At 35.1% G+C, this 24,208-nt stretch overlaps 1 protein-coding gene across 3 annotated transcripts in view; it reads left to right on the top strand.

Moving 5' to 3' along the window:
* Positions 1-24,208, top strand: part of yki (Transcriptional coactivator yki) — a 38,538-nt gene that overhangs the window by 13,512 nt on the left and 818 nt on the right. Inside the window, exons 2-5 of one of the 3 annotated variants that reach the window (XM_013321451.1) lie at positions 16,082-16,200; positions 22,311-22,451; positions 22,710-22,867; positions 23,686-24,015. In XM_013321451.1, coding sequence (XP_013176905.1) covers positions 16,082-16,200; positions 22,311-22,451; positions 22,710-22,867; positions 23,686-24,015 — 748 coding nt within the window. Of the gene's footprint in view, positions 1-16,081; positions 16,201-22,307; positions 22,452-22,709; positions 22,868-23,685; positions 24,016-24,208 lie in introns of all 3 variants that reach the window. The other 2 variants (XM_013321450.1, XM_013321452.1) reach the window with 2 other exon arrangements.

Below are 24,208 nucleotides of genomic sequence, written 5' to 3'. Positions count from 1 at the left end.
CTCCACGGCGGGACTCGCTTTGTGTCCGACACAACATTTGCTCCTATAGAGTATCGCCGTCATTTATCTTCGTACGCCATCTATACTTTTAGGGGCGTCAAGATTTCTTTAAAAAAAACGAATTTTGTTTATATTTATCTGATTTGGTATTTTGTTATTGCTACTTTTTTTTCTTGAACTGTTTTATCTGTCCTCGCTAATACATATGCCACATAATTAGTGATTTTCTCGTATTTTTAGAAGCGCAAAGTTTTAATTAAATTATTATAAATCGTGTATAATTCTGTAATAATATTGACTTATTAAATATCGTACAACAAAGACGATAGATACGCGTACATTTCTGAAAACAATGGTTGGTTGACAATACGTTTAAGTGTCTGTACTCATAGATAAACTTAACATTTATAAAATAAACAAAGCACACACACACACACGCACACTTACGCACATATTTACAATCAAGAAATTTCATTTGTTTAAAAAAATGAAAATCGAAGAAACATTTGGTAAACTTATTTGTATCCAACGTATGCCAAGTTCTAACATTCTAATTAGTTCGGCCTTTGAATAAAAATAGTGAAGGGTTAACACAATTAAAAGATGAAGATTCGTGGCTGTGTAGGCATTGTAGTTTACAGTCATTAACTACGGCACTCAGTCGTTATCTCGGGAACAACATCTCGTCAGTATATCGATAAATTATGTGGCCGGTTTGGCGCCTCCCTGCGCGGCCAGCGTCAGTTCGTGGTCAGGTCGTTTTATTTTATTTCGGTACACCTAAGTTGTTAGTAACAAAGGGATTGATTTTTTTCTGTCGACTCCGCCCCGGCCTTTGAGAGCGCGCCGCATTTCTCGGTACCGGCGCACATCGTTCACTAATCTCTCGATAGTTTATCGATATCGCTTCGTCGATGCACCTCACTAACATACCTATAACAAAGTGTGTTTCAGAATTTTACCTTGTCTGTGATGTAATTTTCTTTATAGTCTATGATTATTTGTAATTACTTTATTTGCTATACAAATAGTGTTATTAGTGTACTAAGGTATCATAGATTTTTTTTGATAATTAATCTTTTAAGGATATTCCCTTCAATGGATATTTAAACTAACGATAATATCACACGTAATCGACGCGCACATCCTTTATAAAAGCTTAAAGGGCTTAAGTTTTTGTGAGTCAGTCAGGACTTTCCGGGATATTATCTAAATGCATAAAGGTACACAGGTAAATTGAGTGAACGTCATTGAGCATATAAAAATAATATTGAAAAAAAAAAGAATATATGTTAAACACAATGGAAATTTTAATATTATAATATGATAAAATTGAATAGGATCACACAGTTTTACCCAATCGAAGTTAAAATGATAGGAATATAATATTTTTCTTTTATAATTAATGTGTTTTTTAATTGTAAATATGGTCCATTTTGCGTGCACCTTGTGCACTTTTAGGATTGGGTTATGTAGAGGTAACTAACATGTAGCCCTCAGCGCTTCAGTTGGAACGACCGAAAAGCAGAGGGCTTTAAGTTCTCGAACTTCTGAGATTTCATTTTGAGATAGAGTAATAATAATTATAAGTATATCACGTTTCGGCCTTGAGATTTGCCAAGAGCCAAACAATTGAGATCCGAGTGAAGCTAATGTTACGAAAATCTGAGCTGACATTTTACTGTCTTAGGGCGGAGTGCATACCTTAGCCTCTCGTCTAGAGGTTTCACAACCTAAGGTTCAGCACTGTCTGTCTCTTTGAATGTTAAATATTAAAATTATACTATGCCATCACCTTTATATAAAGAAAACATTTTTATAGTTCTTTTAACTTGTTAGAGTTTGCTTTGTGTGAATCTAGATAAGATTTTTGGTTGATATATGATGACAAAAGGACTATCTATCATAATCATTACTTTTAAGAACTGATTAAAAAAACGCGAGAACTAAATGACATATGGCAAGTTTATTTTTCGAACGTTGATCTCTACCCGCAGGATAAATCTTATAAGTTTCCGAGATCGCGTGCAGGAAACTTTTTTTGCCGACAGGCGTGTCGTGTCCGACACAGGACATCTCTACTTATATTAAATTTTACATAATTTTCTTTGTTTTAAACCGAACTCATTTTATATCTCAGGAGGAAAGTTTAATGGTTTAATGCCACCTTCCCAGTGGAGAGACAGAAAAAGGTTAACCGACACGAATCTAAGGTACGGAGCGATGGAGGCGCGGGGGGCCGGGTGTGAGTGAGACAAAACATACTGCCGTAGGAAGGAACGAGACGTGCATACAAACAGTTCGGTCCAAAGTCCACCGGGCTGAGGACAGTAGCCTCGGTGCACGCTGCAGTACAATACGCTCATAGTTCTACCATACACTGCCAGTTAGTTCTCTTGACCTAAGTTCGCGGACTTGAATTCTCTTTTATAAGTCTTATTGTATATTTAATTAAACTATTTTTACATCAATCGATACCGACGTATATCGCAAGATGAATAAGATCTATTTATTTATATCCCAAAAATACGATGACCTTATTGACGTATGATGTCAAAAACACAATTAAATCCGTAGGCGTAGTACGAACGAATGAGTGAACGTCGGACGTATAAAGTTTCCGCTGTCGAGTCGTGAATCCGGTGCAGGAGCACCCGACAGCGGCGGCCATTACAGCTTCCTGCCCCGCTCAATGGCCGCTCTGTGAGATCTGGCCACCTCGCACTGCGGCCACAGCGGCCACCACGGCCATATGAATGAGTAGCACACTAGGTACGATATTGATGCCAGAGTGATTTCCGTTGGCGCCGGCCACATGCATCGTGTCCAGCCTTTTTCTGATTAACGTCTAATTATAGGGCGCAGATCTCCACATGACCGCCGTGACTCAGTTCCGACTTAATAACTCTACAATGCCGTTCGCGACTTATTTGTAGCTGTGTATGGTTTAGAAACGCTTCAGATTTAGCGGTGGGTGGATGTTTATTACCATTTAATGGTTACGTGCATAGGGCATTGTTAGACATCGAACAAACGGCTCATATACACTCCTCTTTATTCCCGTACTGTTCGACTTGCAATTCAACGTTAGAAAACAATTTACATAAATCTTTACATACTGAAGATTGTCGTCATAAAACGCAGTATATTACTTTCCATTCACTGACATCTTTATTTCCATTACAAAGTCTAAACTTCATCTAAAGTTTTCATCGGTTGAGATTAGGATAAATAGTTTAACTACTAGAGTTAATTAGTCCGTGTAGACTGCAAAAATAAGTTTTTATATTTCATCTGTGGGTTGTTCGTTATATTTTAGTATTTCTATTTCTAGATATAATTTGACCGAAATAGTCATTAAGTGATATCAGAGTTCTGGAGCGAGCTTCCGCTACGTCAGAAGATTGACGTAGTTTGCTACACTGGCACCCTTTGCACGTTTCTAAAGTGACGTTTATTACCACTTTTACCAAAATATTTTACGATCCTTTTACAAATAACTTCATTAACAGTTCTAAATATATGATCATTACGTGTCACTTTGAGAACTAATTCAATGCTAGTATCAAACAGAATCATAGACTAATGTCTTTCAACAATTATGCACAAAGTACACGTTTGTCGATGGTTTTTCCGATGCATAATCATCTTTCGCTTGATCACCATGATAAGGTAACAGTCATCATCAATTACCCAATCAGTTTAGTAGATATCAAAAGCTTATAATTTTACTTTAAAATAATTTTTATAGCGTAATTCTAGTACTCTCAAAAGACTGTTATTGATGTTGCAAAATATCATTAAACACCAGTCTACTGTCGAAACATATCGTTGTCTTAGTTTTTTTTTTAAAGAGTTTATTGTGTTTTATACGAGTTTTCCACATAAAATCCCACATTAATAGAAATCGATCGGCCTTTGGACTATAAAGCTATGGCCACACAAACTGTTCTAGGAATAGTATCATAGTGTGAAGGACTCCCCAGTTTGACTCAACTCAGCATCGCCAGGTCACGATGCGTCGTCATCCTTGTCCCACAATACCGGTTTTAATAATTGCCACTTTGATATTTATCATATTGATATTTTTATTTTTAATAAATTGCCAGTATCTTGAAGTTTAGTTTCATAGCGAATAATATACTATTTAACCTTTTTAGTCAACCAAATGCTTGAAGGAGTTTAATGGACTCTAAATACAATTTTTTTTTTAAATAATATTTTTAGGTCTCATTTAAAGTGATGTTAAGTCAGACTCTTAGAATTTTTTTTTTAATTTTCTTCGTTAATCGATTCTCGATATATCTAAAACACGGTACTAAAGTAAAAGACGATTAATAGAAATTCCATATTTCAATTAAGAAAAAGGTCGTTGTAGTCTTTGTAATGCTAGTTGGTCGGCACATAATTTCTTTGAGATAACGCGACTGGCTCATATCTTAGTACTTTCTAAAGTTAGATGAAAAAAAACATGTTGTTAACCTCTGTTAGCGAGAGGCGGACCACCTAGCCGCAAGGCCGACTGGTCTGCGCACGCCTCGCCACCTCCGTCCTACTACGTACCCGCACGCATTGATTATATTATATTTTTACATTCGCAACACATAATGTGCAAAACATTAACTACATATATACATTTATTTAATTAAAATGCATTTTTGTAATGTCAAAATTTATAAATAGAATAAAAGAATTTATGTCAATGGAAAAAAAAGATTGTAAAATATTAAATCAAAAATGGTATCCGAGCAAAGTACGACTGCGTGGCATGCAGTGTAACAACTCTTCACATTATTAATCCGGTTGTCAATGTTTTAAATTTACTGCAATAATAAAAAGAATTTAAAAAGTGCAGTGTCCTATATAAACTTGTTTTGAAATAACTGTCAAGTAACTTATTAGTTCAACATTTACGAAGAAATACAGGCAAAGTTTAGTCGCTAGGTAACCTTTACAGAAAGCATATGCTTTCCGAAAAGTATGAAAACACTAGCTGTCACTCGCGACTACGTCCGCGCGGAATTAAAAAATATCAATTACTAGCCTATGTGTTCTTCCAAATTATGCTCTATGTTTATGCAAAATTCAGGGACATCCATGCAGTCGTTCTGGAGATACCTACTAACATATATCCATCCAAACATTTGCATTATAATATTAGCCGTTACCAGTGTGCTGGACCACCATTATGACCTCCTTTTGTAATTAGCCTATGGAAGTATTAGAAAAAAACTGAAGCCATAACGTATTTCGATCTTAGTGTTACCTTTAAATAGTTTTTTAATTTTATAATTTGTACATCACATGAATTATTGGATGTTAATTATTATCAAATAAGCCTTCTAATCACATTTTTTCTGATAAAGGATAAGCCGACGAAATAATAAAGCCAACGTAACGGCGAGGCGTGAGCTAAGCATGCCACGACTGGCGCTGGCGCCACAATTCTCCAACGAAACCACATAAACCTATTATGAAACGTATTCTTAAAACGATATTCTCAAGAGCACGTGATTGTGCTCATTTTAGTTCTAGATTTATTTAATTAGATCATTACTTCTTAAAACATCTGATCTCGAAAGAAGTTAAAGACGTAATGGCTTAATATTACGAAAACATTTTGTCATATAAATTATTGTAAAGCTGCTTGAAAAGAAAATTTTGTAACTATGTTTGTGCCACAGTTTGGCTGGAACAGTACAGTGGATCCCGTAATAAAATCATCGGCCGGAAGTCGATGCGTCACTGAGTCGTTTTCGTCCACTTCTGTTTGTGTGGGTATTGCGCGTTAGAATGTGTTAGGACAATAATATAGTCGCTGCATCTTCGTTAACTAATTTCGACTATTCACGTAGTTTAAATAGGTGCAACTGTTTACCATATCCGAGTTTATGACACGTAGAAGTGTTACAGTAAAGGAAATCATGTGACGTATTAGCCGGCGTTATAATATGGCGTTACACGTTGCTCCCGTTTGTATAGTGTTACTGATTGCTCGTGTGTGCGTTTATTTACGTACGCGAGCGCCGACTCGTCCGAGATTCAAATTTAGAACGCCGTCTCCGCCATGTTGTTTGTCGGTGAAAAACCTACGATCCATCGTGTGGAAGCCGTGAAAATGTCACAAAGATTGCCTCGCTGATACCTTTACGATATACCCTATACTCACAAACAAATGCGAAGAAATACCCTCGGCATACAGATCATAATAATCTACGACAAATTTGTCCTAATCCAACATTAAATTCATATACATAACATGAGTATATATTTAATATTTAAAAATACTGATGATAAATAAAGAGTTGTAGCTCCGAAACGTATGTTGTCATCTTTAGAATTCTGTGAGCGTAAATAAAATTTGCTTCTCAGTAAAGCGTATGCATGTGAATGAATGACTCACGGCCAGAATTGGTTCATTTATCCATCAGATTGTTAAGGAGCACTATCATCGTTCATTTAAATCACTTTGAGATCTCTACGAACTACAATCGTTTCAATTTAAATGATAGAAACTTCAATGGATATAGTAAGGGGACTGCGCGGACGGCGACCCTACTACTACTACATATATGTACACATTAGCTATCGCCCGCGACTTCGTCCGCGCGGAATTAAAAAAAAGTTATTGAGTAGCTTAATTGTATTTCCAGACTATGTTCTAGATCTGTACATGATTGGTAAATATGTATTTAAATAAAGACATTTTCAAAGAATAATTTTAAATTATTTTACTACGTAATCTCAGTGTTGCATAATAGTTAAGTAATAGACGAGAGTGCACCGAAGAAAAAAAATTATGGTAATTTTTTTTTAATTTTATGTTAATAGACTGTTTAATGTGCTAGAAAAGAAATTGTCTCTTTCTTTCTTGCATAAGTTTTAAATACAGTACTTTTCTCTTAGTTTTACGATAGCAATTTTTAATTTTGTTTCTTGCTATTTACATTTTTATTTATATAAATACTACTCAATAATATTATTGTTATTTCATTTGAAAGTATTTTCCTTAAAGATGCTTTCTCAGAACTTACGAACTGATTCAATAATAATATTGTTTCGCTGACTAATATTTTAATAACTCGATTTTATTATTCGATGGCTTATGATTCATCTTTTGAAAGCATAAAGTATACAAATTTTCGTAGTACAAAACTTTTGCGCCTTGAACATCATCACCTATTAACCCTGAATTTCAAATATATATAGAGAGATGGTAATTATAGGCGAAACTGGAAACTCACTGAAAGTCCGTTCTTGTTGTGATTAGATTCGTATTATTTTTTGGTAGTAATAAATTCGGCTGTCGGGGTTTGGATTTCTTTAAATTAAGTCTTGTTTTTGATATGACGTCATGCGTTAAATATTGTTTATTATAAAACGTACTTCACAGTATAATTAGAGAAATATTTGTGTCGCAATATTGGGCGCTACCCGGTCCGAAACAGCCGCATTTTTCTCGGCCTATAAGGTAACAACAAGTTTACAAGAAAGGCGTTCAGTTTTAGGAACATGGGCTACTTTTTCTGACTGCATTGTTAAAAGTTTGGAATTGTAGCATTTTTGGAAAGCTCCGATTGCATAAACGAGTTCTTGTGATTTACGTATGGCTAGTGTATACCGTGACACGCATCGCGGCACTAAACTTTACACGTTGATCGGGCATGGGCAATGGCCATTGGCCTCGTCCTTATTAATTATTCACTTTTAATTATTTTTTGAAATGGTCTCAAGCAAAGACATATTGTTATGGATTTTATATAATTTATAATTTACATTCATACATGAGAAACCTTTTAATAAAGATATTAATACTGTTAGAAAGGAAAAAAAATGACAAAAAAACTTATTTCAATGTTTTTCTCATTTTTAATGCCCTGCCAAATGTCAATATTGTTAGTGGAATTATTGTGTTTTTCTTTTAAATATATTAATTTGCCAAAATATGCCCACAATAAAACATCCCGTTATCTGTACCCAGGCAAAAACAATTATTGGTTACTAGTTAGTTTGGTCAAACAGTAAGAAAAGAAGACAAATTTGTATAATCAAAATTTAAATAGCCATAAAATAGATTATGAAAAAATAAAATGATTTATCTTCTGAATAAACACTTCATGGGTCAAACACAGAGCTCGGTCATAGTTCAGGAGCTAAGGCTTCCTCATTATTGTGTAAATGAGTGTCACAATAAAGTATTTATTTATAATATTTACTAGCTGTTGCCCCTGACTCTATCCGCATGGTATTAAAACAAACTTTATTAGTAGCCTATGTGTTCTTCCAGACTATGTTCTATATCTATGCTAAATTATAGCGATCCATACCACCGTTCTGAAGATACATTCTAACAAACATCCATCCATACGAACATTCTTATTTATAATATTAGTAAGTATTAATGAAACGCGCGTTTGTTTATTGTAAATAACGTAATAACGTTTAGTTTTACTATCAACTACAACGAATCCCTTCAGTATTACTTATCATAATTAGATTATGTTTATTCTTAGGGCTGAAAGTACTTATTAGGTTAAATACGATACAAAATATTTTCATGAGTTCATATTCTGGTGATACAGAATTCATGTTAGCATTATAGCGGACGATTACTAAGATTGCGTAATCGATTACGAAGAGTAAATAAGCTTCTTTGTTTCGAGGTTATATGGCGATCGGTGTTCTATGTTGTTTAATACTTTTACAATTATTTATTTAATTTATTCAATTTATATTTAATGATATTAATCAGGAACTAATCGATCATGTTATTTATCGAATTAATTCACAATCTTTTTTTAATAAACACATCAGGATACAAGTAAATACATTTCGATGTAAAAAGAAAACGATGAGGTTGCGGTGTGTTCTAATTTTCTTTTTATTCAATATGACATATAGGAGTTACTTGACATCTGAACATATTTTAAACTTTAGCAGTACATACGTGTAAGTATTGATTAAACAACTGATGATGGGTTTCTGAGACTTAAATCTCTGCATAAAATCTCATCCCAGTTATTATCTTTGACAAAACAGGGATAAAAATATGTTTTAAACACCGATTTGAGTTTCAGAAACCCACAGTGACTTGCACTAAATCCGGGAAGTGTAAGAGACACCTTAAAATTAATACAATTACGCAGCAGTGGCCAATGAGTGGCGGATGTGAATGCGACATGTGACTCTCATCCGGCGTCCGCAGCGCCATTTTAGCGCTTCTCGCTCCCAATGTGACTGCAGCATTTTAGCGCTCTTCACTCGCGTTGTATGATGACTACTGTTTATATAGAAAATAAATTATATTTTGAAAACTTCATAAAGAACAATAGTACGGTATGTAGGAAATAAACCTTTTGTTGATCGAAAACCTAAAGTATTATGACGATAATATTCTTCCTTCATATTCATATTATTTATAATATTGTCACTATTTATTAAACGTAATGATGACGGTAAACTTCTTTATGTTATGATTAAATAATTGTTGTTACTTTTAAATGGTATTCATAATAAAACTTCAAGGTGTAAATCGAAAAGAAATCACACGAATAAATCTTTAAATTATTGCTTTTCCTTGTTATTATTTATTTATTTTAATTTACAATTTCATTAAGTCGACACAAAATAATCTTTCAGTATTTCGTTTAACTTTTTAAACAATTGTCAAACCACTATTCTACTAAGTTACAGCATTGGTACGGATAGTTTATTGATTATTCGTCGACCGGGACTACAAAAAAAATAATTAGCTCAACTTAACTAGTTTACGTGTTCTTCCTATACCCACCGATCCATCCATTCATCTTAACATTAACATCTATCTTTATATTTAAAAGAAAGTCGTGTTAGTTACACTATTAAGAACGGCTTAACCGATATGGCTGAAAATTGGTGAGGAAATAGCTTAGAGCCAGGAGACGGACATAGGATACTATTTATTCATTTTTTCGAATTTATGCCTTGAAGAGCTGCTTTTTATTTAACTTCTAATATTATAAATGCAAATGTTTAGATGGATGTGATGTGAATGGATGGATGGGTGTTTGAAGATATCTATAGAACGGATCATAGTCTGAAAGAACGCATAGGCTACACTAATTAAGTTTTTTTTATATATCCACGCGGTCGAAGTCGTGGGCGACAGCTAGTTTGTAATAAAAGTAAGAATTAGTATGATAACTAACATATATGAGAGTCATTAGTTATAATTATGTTCTTTGTTGTATAGCGCAGCGGTTGACATCTGTGTTATCGAGAAACTGCAACCGCTATTGTGAAAGAGTGGAAGGCCTTGCCGCGAGAGAAAGACATGGTTCTTACACAACGCACCTTGTCATCTGGCGATTGTTCATATTATAATATCCTATGCGTATCCATCCTGTTGCGTACTTTGTACACCGTCACTTTGTGTGTATAGCAACCAAAGTAGTCGACCTTGTTGCAAGCTCTAAATACGTCCTTTGAAAGCTGTTTGAGATTATTCAATGCATTCATTTCTAATTATAATACTCAACAATTGACTCATTTTTTTTAAGACAAATAGCTTTATAATGTCGATAAACTCTTAATTAAATATGCAATTAAGGTGACATTAATTTTTACAGGATATAAATTAGTGTAGGTTTTATAAGAGCATAATCGAGTTCGTTGGGTGATTTGCGCGTCGCAGTTTACATGTTGTTTTCCTCGAAGAGTGCTGGGTGTGAGTAAATAATGTGATTGTGTACAAACATGATAGGTGCGATTCTCCTTGTATAACAGTTCGGTCGGTGTTATGCAACGTGAGCCGGCAGCGGCACTCGCCAGGCTGCTCTGTAATTACACACGCGACCGCATCACCTCCTCCTCCCTCCCCACCTCGACCCCTTCCCCTCATCCCGCGCTGACCTCCCCGCAACTCTGCAATGCTGTCACGTGGCATCGTGTACTACTATGTAGGTACGCTTTCAAAAACAGCCACTCAATTTGAATATTGCATTTTAATATGTACGGGATGAACTTTACTTGGGTGCTTCAACTTCTAATGACGCTAGCGACTGCTTTTCGTGGGACAGTTATGCGGCTGGCGCCTCGTTGACTTTCATACGAATTCCTTAGCGCCATGGGGTTTTGTGATTTAAATAAATTATTTAGGATTTTTTTTTCATAAACTTTTTAAGCATTTTCCAAATTAATAATAAAATATTAAAATAAATAAAATGCACTATATTTCTTCATCTTTTGAAGACATAGATAGCTACACGATTAAAATTTGTTTATTAAGTCTTTTATGGTATATATAAATGTGTGTATAATGTATATATAATAAAATGGTTTTGTCTAAACATCTATATAACATCCTTCGGTGATAACTTGTTTCGACATCAATTTTGCACAGTGGGTCTAGTACGAATATTTGCGACTTCGTATCGTCATCTTCAATATATAATAACTAATAGATTTTTAATGTAATTTATGCCCGATACAAATTTTGTCGATTTCTACTTTGGCGCTTTTCACAAATATTCATAAGAGGCCCCTTGTTTATCAAAACAGAGACAAAGAAATCCACAGGATAAATGAAATCTTACGAAAGTCGAGCAATAGACACTGGTACAGTTTCTAAGTTAGTGCAAATAACCGGTTTTGCTTAGATATTGTAGCTAACTAATGTTGCTTAAAATGTTAACAAGCAAAGTAACAAGGACTTAACTAGGCAACTAACAACACCTTTATATAAACACTAGCTGTTGCCCAAGACTCCGTTCGCGAGGAATCAAAAAAATGCATAAGTAGTCTATGTGTACTTCAAGATTATGTTCCATATGCCAAATTTAATCGAGACCCGTTCAGCCGTTTTAGAGATACCTTTAAACAAACAACCATCCATCCATCTATTCATCTATCTAAACATTTGCATTTATAATATAAGTAATATTATAATATTAATAAGATGTTGTCTCTTTTCTCCTTTATGATAAAATGAAAAAAGCAATAAGTAGAAAGAGACGGTTACATTGACCTGTGTTCAAATATAAACAGTATCGGAACAATAAAGGATTATTATATTTTCATAGTTCATTCAATAAAATTTATGAATAAGACGGTTCTAGGCTAGTGAGTTTCACATTAACTCAGTTACCACATAATATCCGGTGGGATTGTAGCCAAGCAATAGTTTGTATTTAATTATATTAATATTATATCAATATGAAGAGGATGTTGTGATTTCTTATAGAGTTAATCTTGAAAACATCATGTTACGAATAAAGAAGTAAAGACACATACAATATCCATTGATCGGTTAGACGCGCGACTTTTTTTTGTCACTGAGTAATCACTGTTTGCCTTGAAGAGGCACATACATCTTCACCGGGCTTAAGGTGGCCGAGCGCAGATGGCGCTTAGCCTGAACCTCGTTTAAGAGTAACAAGATTCAAGGGCTCCCTCAGGAGCCTTGGCTCGGGGTGTTACTTCGTTATTGTTACTGGATTGAAAGGTGCGTGACTTTGGTCATTTTTGTATGACGTAACTTATCGTATTTCCACTGGTAGCCATGACTACTATAACAAAAAAAACAGTTGTGCGAGACTGTAGTCTCGCAGCAGGTGGCCTAGTGGAAATAGCGCTTAGTTCCTTGCGACAGCTTTATTGTTCATAGTATGTGTTTTTTAAATGTCACATCTGCTATATATGGGTTTGAGTTATGACTCGATAAAATAGATATTATCATACCTAAACAATTTACGTTCAGTTTCATTCATAAAAAATAAACTTGAAATGATGAATAACGTTGAATTTTAATTTTCTTTACCTTACTGCAAAAACAAGATCTTCATACTATCGCATAAATAATATTTTAAAAAGTTGTTATTGTATTGAATAATTTATTGCGCGTTTTGATCGCGACAACCGTAAAATATTACCATAGCAACTCCTATTGCAAACGTAGGTATAAAATCGGATATAGTAAAAATGTTGGTATATCTTTAATACTTATTTAAAGATAAATTGGGTTACGTATTTCCACATAGAAAAATAAATTATATCTTTTTTATGTCTTGTAAAGTGATTTCACATATCTGGTCATTAGCTCACTTTACGTCCCCAGGGGCTCGGAGACTGCCCTAAGTTAGGGGTGATTAGGACATAGTCAACTGCGCAGGCCAAGTGCGGGTTGTTTGACTTCACAAATATCTTTGACTTTCTTCGCAGATATGTGCAGGTTGCATCACGATGTTTTCCTTCACCGTAGGAACGTCGGATAACTGTGCATATTAAAATCGAAATAGAAAAACACATTGGCATGGCGAGATGCGAACCCAGGACGTGCCGATTACAAGTCAAGAGCTTAATTCTTGAGCCATCGACGCTCTATTTTACAATTAATAAGATGTAATTTAAATATGTTTTTTCGTATTTACTTGTTTTTAAGATGTTTACATTTGTCCGACTTGTTTGCAGTTGGGTAATGCTCAAGGCGAGATTGTAAGCCGATATTATTTACTTCGTATGCATATCAGCGCTCTTCAACAACATGTTGTGATTTTCGACAGATAATAATTTGCGTTGTTTTGGTCCTTCGCTCAAATGCCCTTATTTTTGTATTCTGGCGAAACATACCTTTAGATTGTGAAATAAGTTAATGGGAATTACCAAAAGCATGTCTATTGCGATTTCTATTAATTTTTATGTGAATACGCTTCAAGGCTGTTCAATTTGTGTAAAATCTATTTCAAATTTTTGTAAAATTCGAAAGAAATGATTGCCAGATCAGTTAATTAATCAGTTGTTTAAGGTTATTTTGTATTACACATTAGCAGTCGCCGGCGACTCAGTCCGAAAGGTATTAAAAAAAACTTAGTAGCCTATGTATTCTTCCGGACTATATTCTAGATGTATACCAAATTAAATTGAGATCTGTCGAGCCGCTCTGGAGTTATATCTTCAAATATCCATCTATACGTTCAATCATTCGTATTTATATTATACCTAATATTAGTATGATATTAAAAGGTACAAAGACATAATCTAACAAAACTACAAACAGTTTGACGGTAGAATTATTAAGAAATAGTAAATTAGGCACTATATTTATTTTCTTTTAATGATTTGTGAATGGATTGGAATTGCAAGTATAAAAAGTTAGAAAAGGTATGGCAGGTGTAGTTATGCACCACCGTGACATCGGTCTCGGCTGATAGTGCGGCCAAGTTCATTACCGCGGCGTGCAAATCGATTCATCTCAGTGACGCCCTCTGGCGCTTTCCAATACTAAACATTTTCCTTATCTTTTACATTAGAGACACACTAATGTTACATTATAAATCAACTTTATGGTCAATTTTTATTTTTCTCGTGAGTACAATTTTTTTGGATTTTTTTAATGCTAACAAAATAATAGCTATTCGAATTTTATTACCGAATTTTATAAAAAATTGAGTTATCATTATTTAAATATTTTAATACCAGAACTATAGTAAGCAAGGGATTTTTTTACTTTTACGTTACATTTTTTTTTATTTTAATTTGATAAAGTAATGCAGTTTTTTAGTGAAAAGTTAAAATTACTTATAGCTATGATTGCGATAGATTAAATAAAAATTTTGGGCGAGTGCTGACGTCAGTAGCGCCTACTTTCGGCGTAAAGAAAGTAAAAGAGGCGGTAATGACGGCGGTGGCTGTTTGCTCAGTGGGTCGCGCACGTTGTATGCCGCGCCGCGTCCGGCTCTACGAATCGGTAACCTCGACCGCTATACAGGAAGATTTTCCTCGCAACAGAAATACAGTCGAGTACGGTTACTTTGACTATTTACTGCGATGTTTGATGGAAAGGGATTACACGTGTTAATACTACATCTTTAGCTAGTATTAAAAGATTCAAACTTTATACCGGCTAGTGAGCGCATGTTCATAGATGGGCCTATTATGGATATATCCAGTATGCGCAATCCCTTAATGTCTTGTCAATATTTTATCAAATAATGACAACTATGCAAAAAACATAACTAAATAAAATAACTGAATAAAATTATATAGGAGATAATGTAGCTTCCCAAACGTGAAATAATTTTTAAAATCGGTGTTGTAGTTTCGGAGCCTATTCAATACAAACGATAAACGATCAAATCGTCTTTCTAATATTAGTATGGAAAAATGTTACTTATTGATGCTTTGTCAGTCCTAACAGAAATGGTGTTAAAATAAATAGAATAGACAAAAGTATGGAGTAAAAAGAATAGACGAAAGTTGAATTGTACCTATCCCACAGGCAATTAATACTACATAAACTGATATATAAACACGGCTAAACACTCACGTATATTCGTCCGGTGGCGGCACCGACTAGTTTCGAGCCCATCGGGGGCCCTGGGGTACTGGTATTATTTCGCGGACGCGGGCCGTCGCTCACTCGCTCAGTGAAGTTTCGCGTCCGCGAAATAATACCAGTACCACTCATCCTGAAGAAGGGAAACGCGTAGCCGTGTTTATATATCAGTTTAGTATAATGTCTCACGAAAGTTTGAATAATTTAATAATACTACATAGTAAATTAAATACGTGGCATTCATTTGAATACAAGTACATGCGTCCACACTATATGTTCATTTGTTTCCTACTTTACTCAGCAATGTAATTTTCCACATTAAAATGATTATAACCATTACTTTATTAAGTAAATCGATGCGTTTAGGGAAACAAGTGCACGTTTTGCAACAATAATGAAATTGCATTGTGTCTAATTAATTATTAGTAACGAATTCTAAGAAACTTTAATTACTTATATTTGTTTGTTATGCAAAAAAAGTGTTGAATGAATTGGAAATATCTTTTATAGTTTTTATGTATGTGTGTATGTTTTGAATTCATCTACGATTTTTAATACGAGTAACAAAATAATTGTAAAGATCATATAGATACGAAAAGATTGTTTTATTACCCTTTCCAATAAACTATTTCTCTACATTTAATTTGTAAAAGCTCATGTTAATCTTCCTACTTGTCTTGTCACGTTTCTCAATTGTGGAAAAAAACTAAAAAGTTTTTAATTGTGGTGTTGTAAAAACAAGTTGTTAATGATTAATTGTTTGTGTTCCAGTCACATAACGAAGACGACGACATGGGAGGACCCGCGCAAGACGCTCGCAGCGCAGAGCGCGGAGACCATGCTTGCACAGGCCACCGCGCCACAGACCATTGCACCCGCCACACCTACAGGTAAAAATATATATTTTTTAATATTATAAGACCCCTTTTCCACTAAGCGAATAGTTTTTACGACTATTTCTATGACCAATTATGTACAATATCTAGTTTCATAGAAATAAAAGTCGCGAACGAAATCGTTAGTGGAAAAAGAAGTTTAAGTATGTTTGTTATTAATCTGACTAACTTTTTCTATCTCTATTCTTAACGTACATTTCTATATCTACATGAAAATATATTTTTTTGTGTTTGAAATTTTTCTTAATCAAATTTTACTTGCAGTAAGAAAATAAAACGAATTACTGCGGAAATTAGTAAATAGTCTTTTACTTTAATAAAAAACTGTTTATTATTATTCCCCCAGTCGGGACTAATTACGTATACTGCATAATTGAGTTTAAAGGTTATCAATATACCCACCTAGCAATAAAGTTTAAAAACAATGTATTGTTCAAACTTGTTTATTTCTAATGCGTTTCTTCAATTACATAATTATTAATGTCGCATAATTTTTATAACCAGCCTTAGTGGAAAGTTGGACGCAGCATTTACTTAGGCTTCTACTAGCCAAGAACTGTTTTTTTTATATCGTTCGTAAATCGTTTTTTGTTAATAAAGAGTATTTATATTTCACTTTTTAGCAATGTATAACTACATAAACTTTATAATATATGCATCTTGTCGTCGAGTTAGTGATCTGAATAATATTATTTTTTAATTCGTTGGTTAACTGAATAACTTACCGTTAATTAATTCTATTTTTAATGTTTGAAACTTCACATTCGAAATTCACAATAATTTTTAATCAAACAAAAATCTAAGATTAACTCGTATCAAAATACGAATAAAACATAAAACGTAGTACATCAGAGCTATCGTTAAACCGTCCGAGCATTTTTTTCGTTTTCACGTGATCTAATTGGCTTCGGAGCGGCGTTTAAAATTATCATGGAACTAAAATAAAAAAAAAAACAAGTAAATAAGCCGAATTCTAAAAGTGATTTTATGACGGGAATTAACGCGTTGTTTCCGTCGGTCGATGCGAGAGGAGCGATGAAAGCTGGCTCGGAATACATCGAGCCACGACGCCGCGCCGCCGGTTTGCGACACAGGGCTACATTGCTATCCAAACTTTATCAATGTTTAGAGTGTCACACGAGACTAATATCGAACTGCATAAAACCCTTTTTAAAAGTATCGCACTGGGTCGTTACAAGATGCAAGCCATACCTCAGCTGTGTGCAATTTACTCCACTCGTAGGAAAACAGAAATGTTCGCTGAGAAGGTTGTTTATCGGCTCAAGTTCAGATTTGCGAAGTTTAAAAAGACCCAGTAACTACACCTGACGACAAAAGACATTGTTTCTCCTCATAAAAAACCCATAAACAGTCCAACTGTTACCCAACTGCGCCGTCCAGACGCTCGCAGTCAACCACGAGTATCGATAAAGTTTGAATCTTTTAATACTTTGATGGCTTCCATTGGCGCCCTCTTCTTTAACTGACACATTTGTATTGGTTTATTTAGGTAGCTTTTTTAACATCTTAAGTAATTAAAAAACAATTATTTTATATTAAATAATAAATTGTAAATGTATTATAATAAGAAGTATCAAGGCTTTCTATCTACCACTAGCGCGTGCAGTTTAATAAAAAAAAAATAGGATTAAAGGAGTATTTTTACACTTGTTAGTTTTTTGAAATCATTTATTAATTTCGTATAGCGTAATAAACATCGATTTGCAATCTGGTTCCGTCTTTTAGCGAACGTCCATTGATCGTTTCTTTAATTATTAATTATTAGTATAAATAATTAAATTATTTTGTAAATAACACATTTTATATTTTACCCGAATATTTATTATAATTGTGCGGTCAGCTTATTATAAGAACTCGGCCAGTTCTACAGTTGAATGAAGTGTTTTCGTCTTTAGAACTATGAACGAATTTTGTTTATAAGTTTTGCTGACGTTTCAAACTCCATTATAACTGGCGGGAGCGAGCCGTGTTCACATTTTCATATATTTCTTTTGATCGGGATGTGCGTCTGCTTTTCGCTTTCGTTGTTAAACTAGGCCACGAATGAGTTTTATAGTTTACGCGATGTATTTACAGATGAATGAATCGAAGTCTGCACCGATCAAGGTTTCAGATGAAGGTGGAGTCTTCTATATTTTATTTATTTTAATCTATTCTATTTCTATTGAATCTTTACATGAATCGAACGGACGGGGTAGTGGATAATTTATACTGTTTTATCGGCATAGAATAACCTTACAAAAAGTAGATGTGATGTCTGATCTTTTTTCTTCTCTATACGAAAGTGGCCGGTTAAATAATTATTATTTATTACCAAGGAAATAAACTCTTTAAACAAAGGAATATTGTTTATTTGCGATTTAATCGTGTATAGTGCAACACAGCATTGTCATGATAGTTGTGTTGAATACGTGCCCTAGTCACGTTCGAACGGTGCGTCGCTGTTGCTCGCCGCGCCGGACGCACCTTGTCAAGGCTACCCGGTGTCCGGTGTTGCCGCTGCGTACCCGGACATTCCGTTATCCCTTCACCTTGCCCGGATAAAAGTTTTCCGGATAATGAACTAGTTTGTTTATTAGCAGGTTAATCGGAAAGTTTTTGCTTACGTGCATAATAATGGCAAGGTAAAGGTGTTCGTTATATACATAATAAATGTTAAGACAAAATAATAAATTCTTTGATTAGTCCTCGTCTAATACAGAGTCTAGTCTGTGTCAGTCTCATATATTCTAGACCATAACCTTATTGATTAATTAAATTGGCTGCCATTCTAAAAGTGAGGTCTCGATTCGGCCACTGGCCATATCAGGGTACTTCCGACCTTATGCCGGAAGGAAATACCTTGATATGGTATTGACTGGAACGAGACCTATAGATGTACCAAATGGTGATACCTAGTTATATCTAGAACGATATGCATAGAAAGTTAACATGAAAGAAGAAAAAAAAACCTGGTAAAATTTTCAGTAAATTAACGTTGGTTTCCGATCTTGCCCATATAAAAATTACATCTAAAACACAAGTAGGAAATACACAAAATTATGGAATTTTCAGTATTCTAGCAACCGTCAGCATGGTGTTTGATATAATCTTATCATTGTTTTATTACATCGGCAAACAAGGCCCAGTGTACATCACCTGACATAGAAATAGTGTTTTTACATTGCATTCCTTAGCATAATCTCGTGTCGCGATAGCGTATTACCTTTCAAATATGAAATAACATTCTTATGATCCATTAGGCACACACTCGCTCCACTCAACTTCTCGGGAGTTGGAGTTATTTTCGTACAATGATACAATTCAAATGAAATAACATTACACTTAGTGTAACGTGTTTGTACGTTTTATATGCATTTACTGTGAATTCAAGATAACAAGATATAGAAAAGAAAAAAGGAAAATTAATGTTGAAGTTCAATATCGCAATTTAATTTAAAAGATATCCTCGTGTACACCACAAAAAAGTTTACGATTAGCAACACTTTTGCTATAATTGATATAATTAAAATATTAAATTATAAAATAAATTATTTTGTCTTTTAAATTAAGGCGATCTTTTGTCAACTTTTGTGATCGCAAACTTTTTTGTTGCGTGTACTTTAGTAAATACCTAACCGTTTTTTTTGAACCACCATTTGCATATTTATAAATAAAAATTATTTAAATTTCTACATCTCAGAATTATAATAATAATTAATGGTACAATAATTAATAAAGTAACAATTATATTATGCTCAATTGCATAACATGGGAAAGACAGCGACAGTGGTGTTCTAGGAAAACTTAATCGTTTCACGTTCAACTCGACTCATCGGTACAAATGAATGTGGGAAAAAACCTTATATTAGAAATACATGGAACTCGATCTTTATATTTCAAAAGTCTTCATTCTTGTTGAATAGATATTACGATTATCCATGTTCCTCATATCCTTTCATAACTTGGATATTGTTTATTATTATTTAAGTAATATGCTCATCCTAGCTATAACTCTTTCGATGTATCGCACTACATAGATCTTAGCGCTTTGACTGACCATGATTATTAAGTTAACATCGATTATGTTATCGACAAGTGATTTTAATTATTCTTTTCCTACACATCTTACTAATATTATAAATACGACTGTTTGGTATGGATGGTTGGTTTTGTGAAGTTTTCTCCAAAATGGCTCAACTGATCTCGATTAAATTTGGCATATATGTAGAGCATAGTCTGAAAGAACACATAGGCTATTATTACTTTTTTTTAAATTTCGCCCGGATGGTGTCGCGGTCGACAGCTAGTGGAACATAATCTGGAAGAATACAGGGTACTATAATTAAGTTTTTTTTAACCCTGCGCGGACGGAGTCGCTGTCGGCAGCTATATATGAAGGTGAACTGAGTATTACAGTGTGAATGCATGACAGATAGTGTACAGCAGTCAGCGCAGATTACGGTAATACGGCATTAGCGGGCTAAGCCTCATCGCTCAGTTGTTGCTCTATTGTGTAATCACAACTTAATTGCATCCACTCTTGCTTATTACCACTTAATAAGTCTTGCTGCATTTTATTTACAACTTTGTGCATACAAAAGTATGTAAGAATATAATGTAGGGGACTAAGACTAATCCATAAGGTTTTTAATAAGCTCAGTGATTACTGAATTTGTTGGAACAAAAGCATTTCATCATCATCATCACCTTACTATACGTATCCACCAGGGGTGATTAGGCCATAGTCAATCACGCTGGCCCAATGCAATGGCAAATTGACTTCACACATATCTTTTAATTTCTTCACAGATATGTGCAGGTTGCATCATCGATGTTTTCCTTTTCCGTAAGAACGTCGGATAATACGTAAATCGAAAAACACATTGGTACATGGCGGGATTCGAACCCAGGATCTGCAGATTTACAAGTCCAGTGCTTAAACCACTGAGCCACCGACGATCTCAAAAAGCATTTAACAAATAATAATTAATTTCTGCAGTTACGCGACGCGGCTAATGACTAAAATCTGTTTTTAATTAAATTTAAGTGTTCTTACGGTACCATCGCTGTAAACAAAATTCTTTAATTATCGTTTCGCTGTGACATTTGGAATTCCATCCCTCCGACAAAACAAGAACGTCCTTCGAAAACTACTTTCAAAACGCGGCCACAATGAAAATACCACTTTGTGATATTATGTTTTAAGTTTCTTGCACGCAAGTTATTGTCCGTTTAATTAATTTAGAGTAATATTGTGTTCATGTATTAACCATATACATACTATTATCAACTCTTCGAAGCTCTGCTAAGGCAGTGATATCTAGGAGTATCACAGTCCTTCTCTAATATGTATGTCATAGTTAGTTTCCTTACTTAGATGTCAGTATTAGGATGGGTAAAGTGTGATTTTGTGTGTGATTTCTTGGAAATCCTACGAAACACCTGTCTAGTACGAATTAACAGTTAACGTTTGTGCTGGCCTATAAATATTCAATGACATAGTCGACGTGCGCTCTCGTTGACAAAGTCCCGTTATCACGAAAATACCGCGAAGTGTTACAATTTAAATCCTTATGAATATCAACTTTGTTTATGAATGAGCATTCGTTTGTTGCGTGGCACACCGCACACGTATGCATTAAATTAGCCGCGTGAGGTACGATTACGGTCCGGTGGCGGCGCGGCGGCATACGAGCGTGAATCACTGCGTGCGCTTGCGCAGGCCGTTGCGACGCTAGCGACATCTATACCTCGCTGTTTACACCTTTTATGTAATTGATTATTGCACTAAAATAAATAAATTATGTTATCTATTATAATAATTGTATTATTACAAACATTTGGATATTGACAGATATACTGAATTTATATTTTTGTATCTTTTATATAAAGTTTGTACTTTTAATATACTACTAATATAGTATTATATACCTTGAATATAACGTAAATAACATATTGAACCCTATCCATTGAAGTCCAATCCCAACGTCCGCTTGCAACTAGTCGCTGTTGAGAGTATCAGACATCGATTACATTTGCCAATTGCCGATTTATTCACATAAGATTAGTGCTGATCGATCGTTACCGATTAATTTCAGCAGCGAAGAGTACAAGTAGTAGCGCGGCGAGTGACCCGCTGGGCCCGCTGCCCGACGGCTGGGAGCAGGCCGCCACTCCAGAAGGGGAGGTCTACTTCATCAACCACGCTGCACGCACCACCTCCTGGTTCGATCCTAGAATACGTAAGTTTCACTCCTCCTTCCATCATAGACTATGCATATCATAACAGCCAACATACATGAACAGCTTCAAGAAGACGACGGAAAAAAGCCAATTTTTAGCATTGACAATGTTGCCTGCACTACTAAAGCTGCTTGAAGCTGTTTATGTACGGCGGCTATATGCTTTGAGTCGCGGATCAATATCCTCTGTTTGTTTAAAAGCAGAGGAACCAAAGAGGTTTCTATCCGTGTATTCATGTGTTATGTTGTTGTTTCCAGCACAACACCTTCAGCGTACGCCGGTGGCGGGCGCGGGGGCAGCGGGCGGTGGTTGGGCAAACGCATCGCTGCAGGCCTGCCAGCAGAAGCTGCGTCTACAGTCGTTACAGATGGAGCGCGAGCGGCTCAAGCAGCGCCAGCAGGAGATCATGCTCCAGGTAATATAGGGGAAAATGAATAACCTATAAAATATCATTCAAACTTTATTACTTGCAATTTGCTGCTGCTTGAATTAACTGCTATAAAGGTTAAATCTTGTAATAACTAGAGTTAAATGATCACGCAACGTTCTTCTTTTTCTTGAGGTAGTTTAATTTGTAAAAATGAAAATTTATGTAATTCTTAAGCATCGAGTATAATATTACAAAGCTATTAGCAAAATTTAAAATGTACGTAATTCTTACGATCAATCAAGGATAATGAAAATTACAATGATTACGACAATGGTGACATAATTGATTAGCTTCTATCGCGATACTAAAAGATATAATATAGTGATAGTAAGAGATATAGAGTGATGGAGAGCATCTAAATACACCCGGACACTCACTCGCATACCGAACCGACTATGACGTAGGTTCATTTTATTTATAACATTACATTTTTATTATGTTTTAACTGGGACATCATAAGAACACAGTTTACTATAATTTCTATTTTAAATAATGTTTAAAATCTCTTACATTTTTCATTTAATTCGGGATAGATGGAATAGTTTTCTGTCTACTCATCAAATGCCTGAATTCGTTGCTTCTTTAAGAAGAAAAGGATATGAAAATGACGATATTTTGAGATGTAAAGTTACATAATAAATTATCAGAAGTTTTACATTGAATTCACTAAACTTTACGTAAAGTCAAATCGATCTCTTATTCCAAACTATACCCAACACAACGCCATCAAACCGTGAACCGGTAATACAACGCGACGAAATTACAATATAACATATGCTCAAGATGCATGAAAATTTCTCCAGCAAGAGTTAATGGGCCGGCAATCGAGCTCGATCGTGTCGTCACTGGCGAGCGGCGGCGCGACTGCGGGGGTGCAGGGCGCGGGCGGGGGAGCCGCTGCAGACCTCGATCCCTTCCTGTCCGGTCTGACGGAGCACCAGCGCCAGGAGTCCGCCGACAGCGGCCTGGGTATGGCCGTCAATCCCTCCTACTCCATGCCACACACGCCCGAGGACTTCTTGGCGGGCATGGACGACCGCATGGACTGCAGCAGCGAGGCGGGCGCTATCGACCCCGACATCTCACTCGGAGACAACATCGATCCCACCGACGACCTGGTGCCTTCACTACAGGTAAACACCCTGATGTTTATGTTTTATATTTTACGCCTTTAAAAAACACGTAACGAAAACGCTTTAGGTCGCCTTATTTGATTACTTTTGAACATTAATTGAATATTTATAACTGTCGAAACTAAACTACTAATTACTAATATTATAAATGCAAAGTTTAGATGGATGGATGAATGTTTGTTAGAAGGTATCT

The sequence above is a fragment of the Papilio xuthus genome, unplaced genomic scaffold (genome assembly GCF_000836235.2).
Source record: "Papilio xuthus unplaced genomic scaffold, Pxut_1.1 DF825946.1, whole genome shotgun sequence".
In the NCBI taxonomy this organism is placed as follows: domain Eukaryota; kingdom Metazoa; phylum Arthropoda; class Insecta; order Lepidoptera; family Papilionidae; genus Papilio; species Papilio xuthus.
Note: the sequence above shows the minus strand (reverse complement) of the source record. Positions and strands in the feature narration are given on the sequence as shown.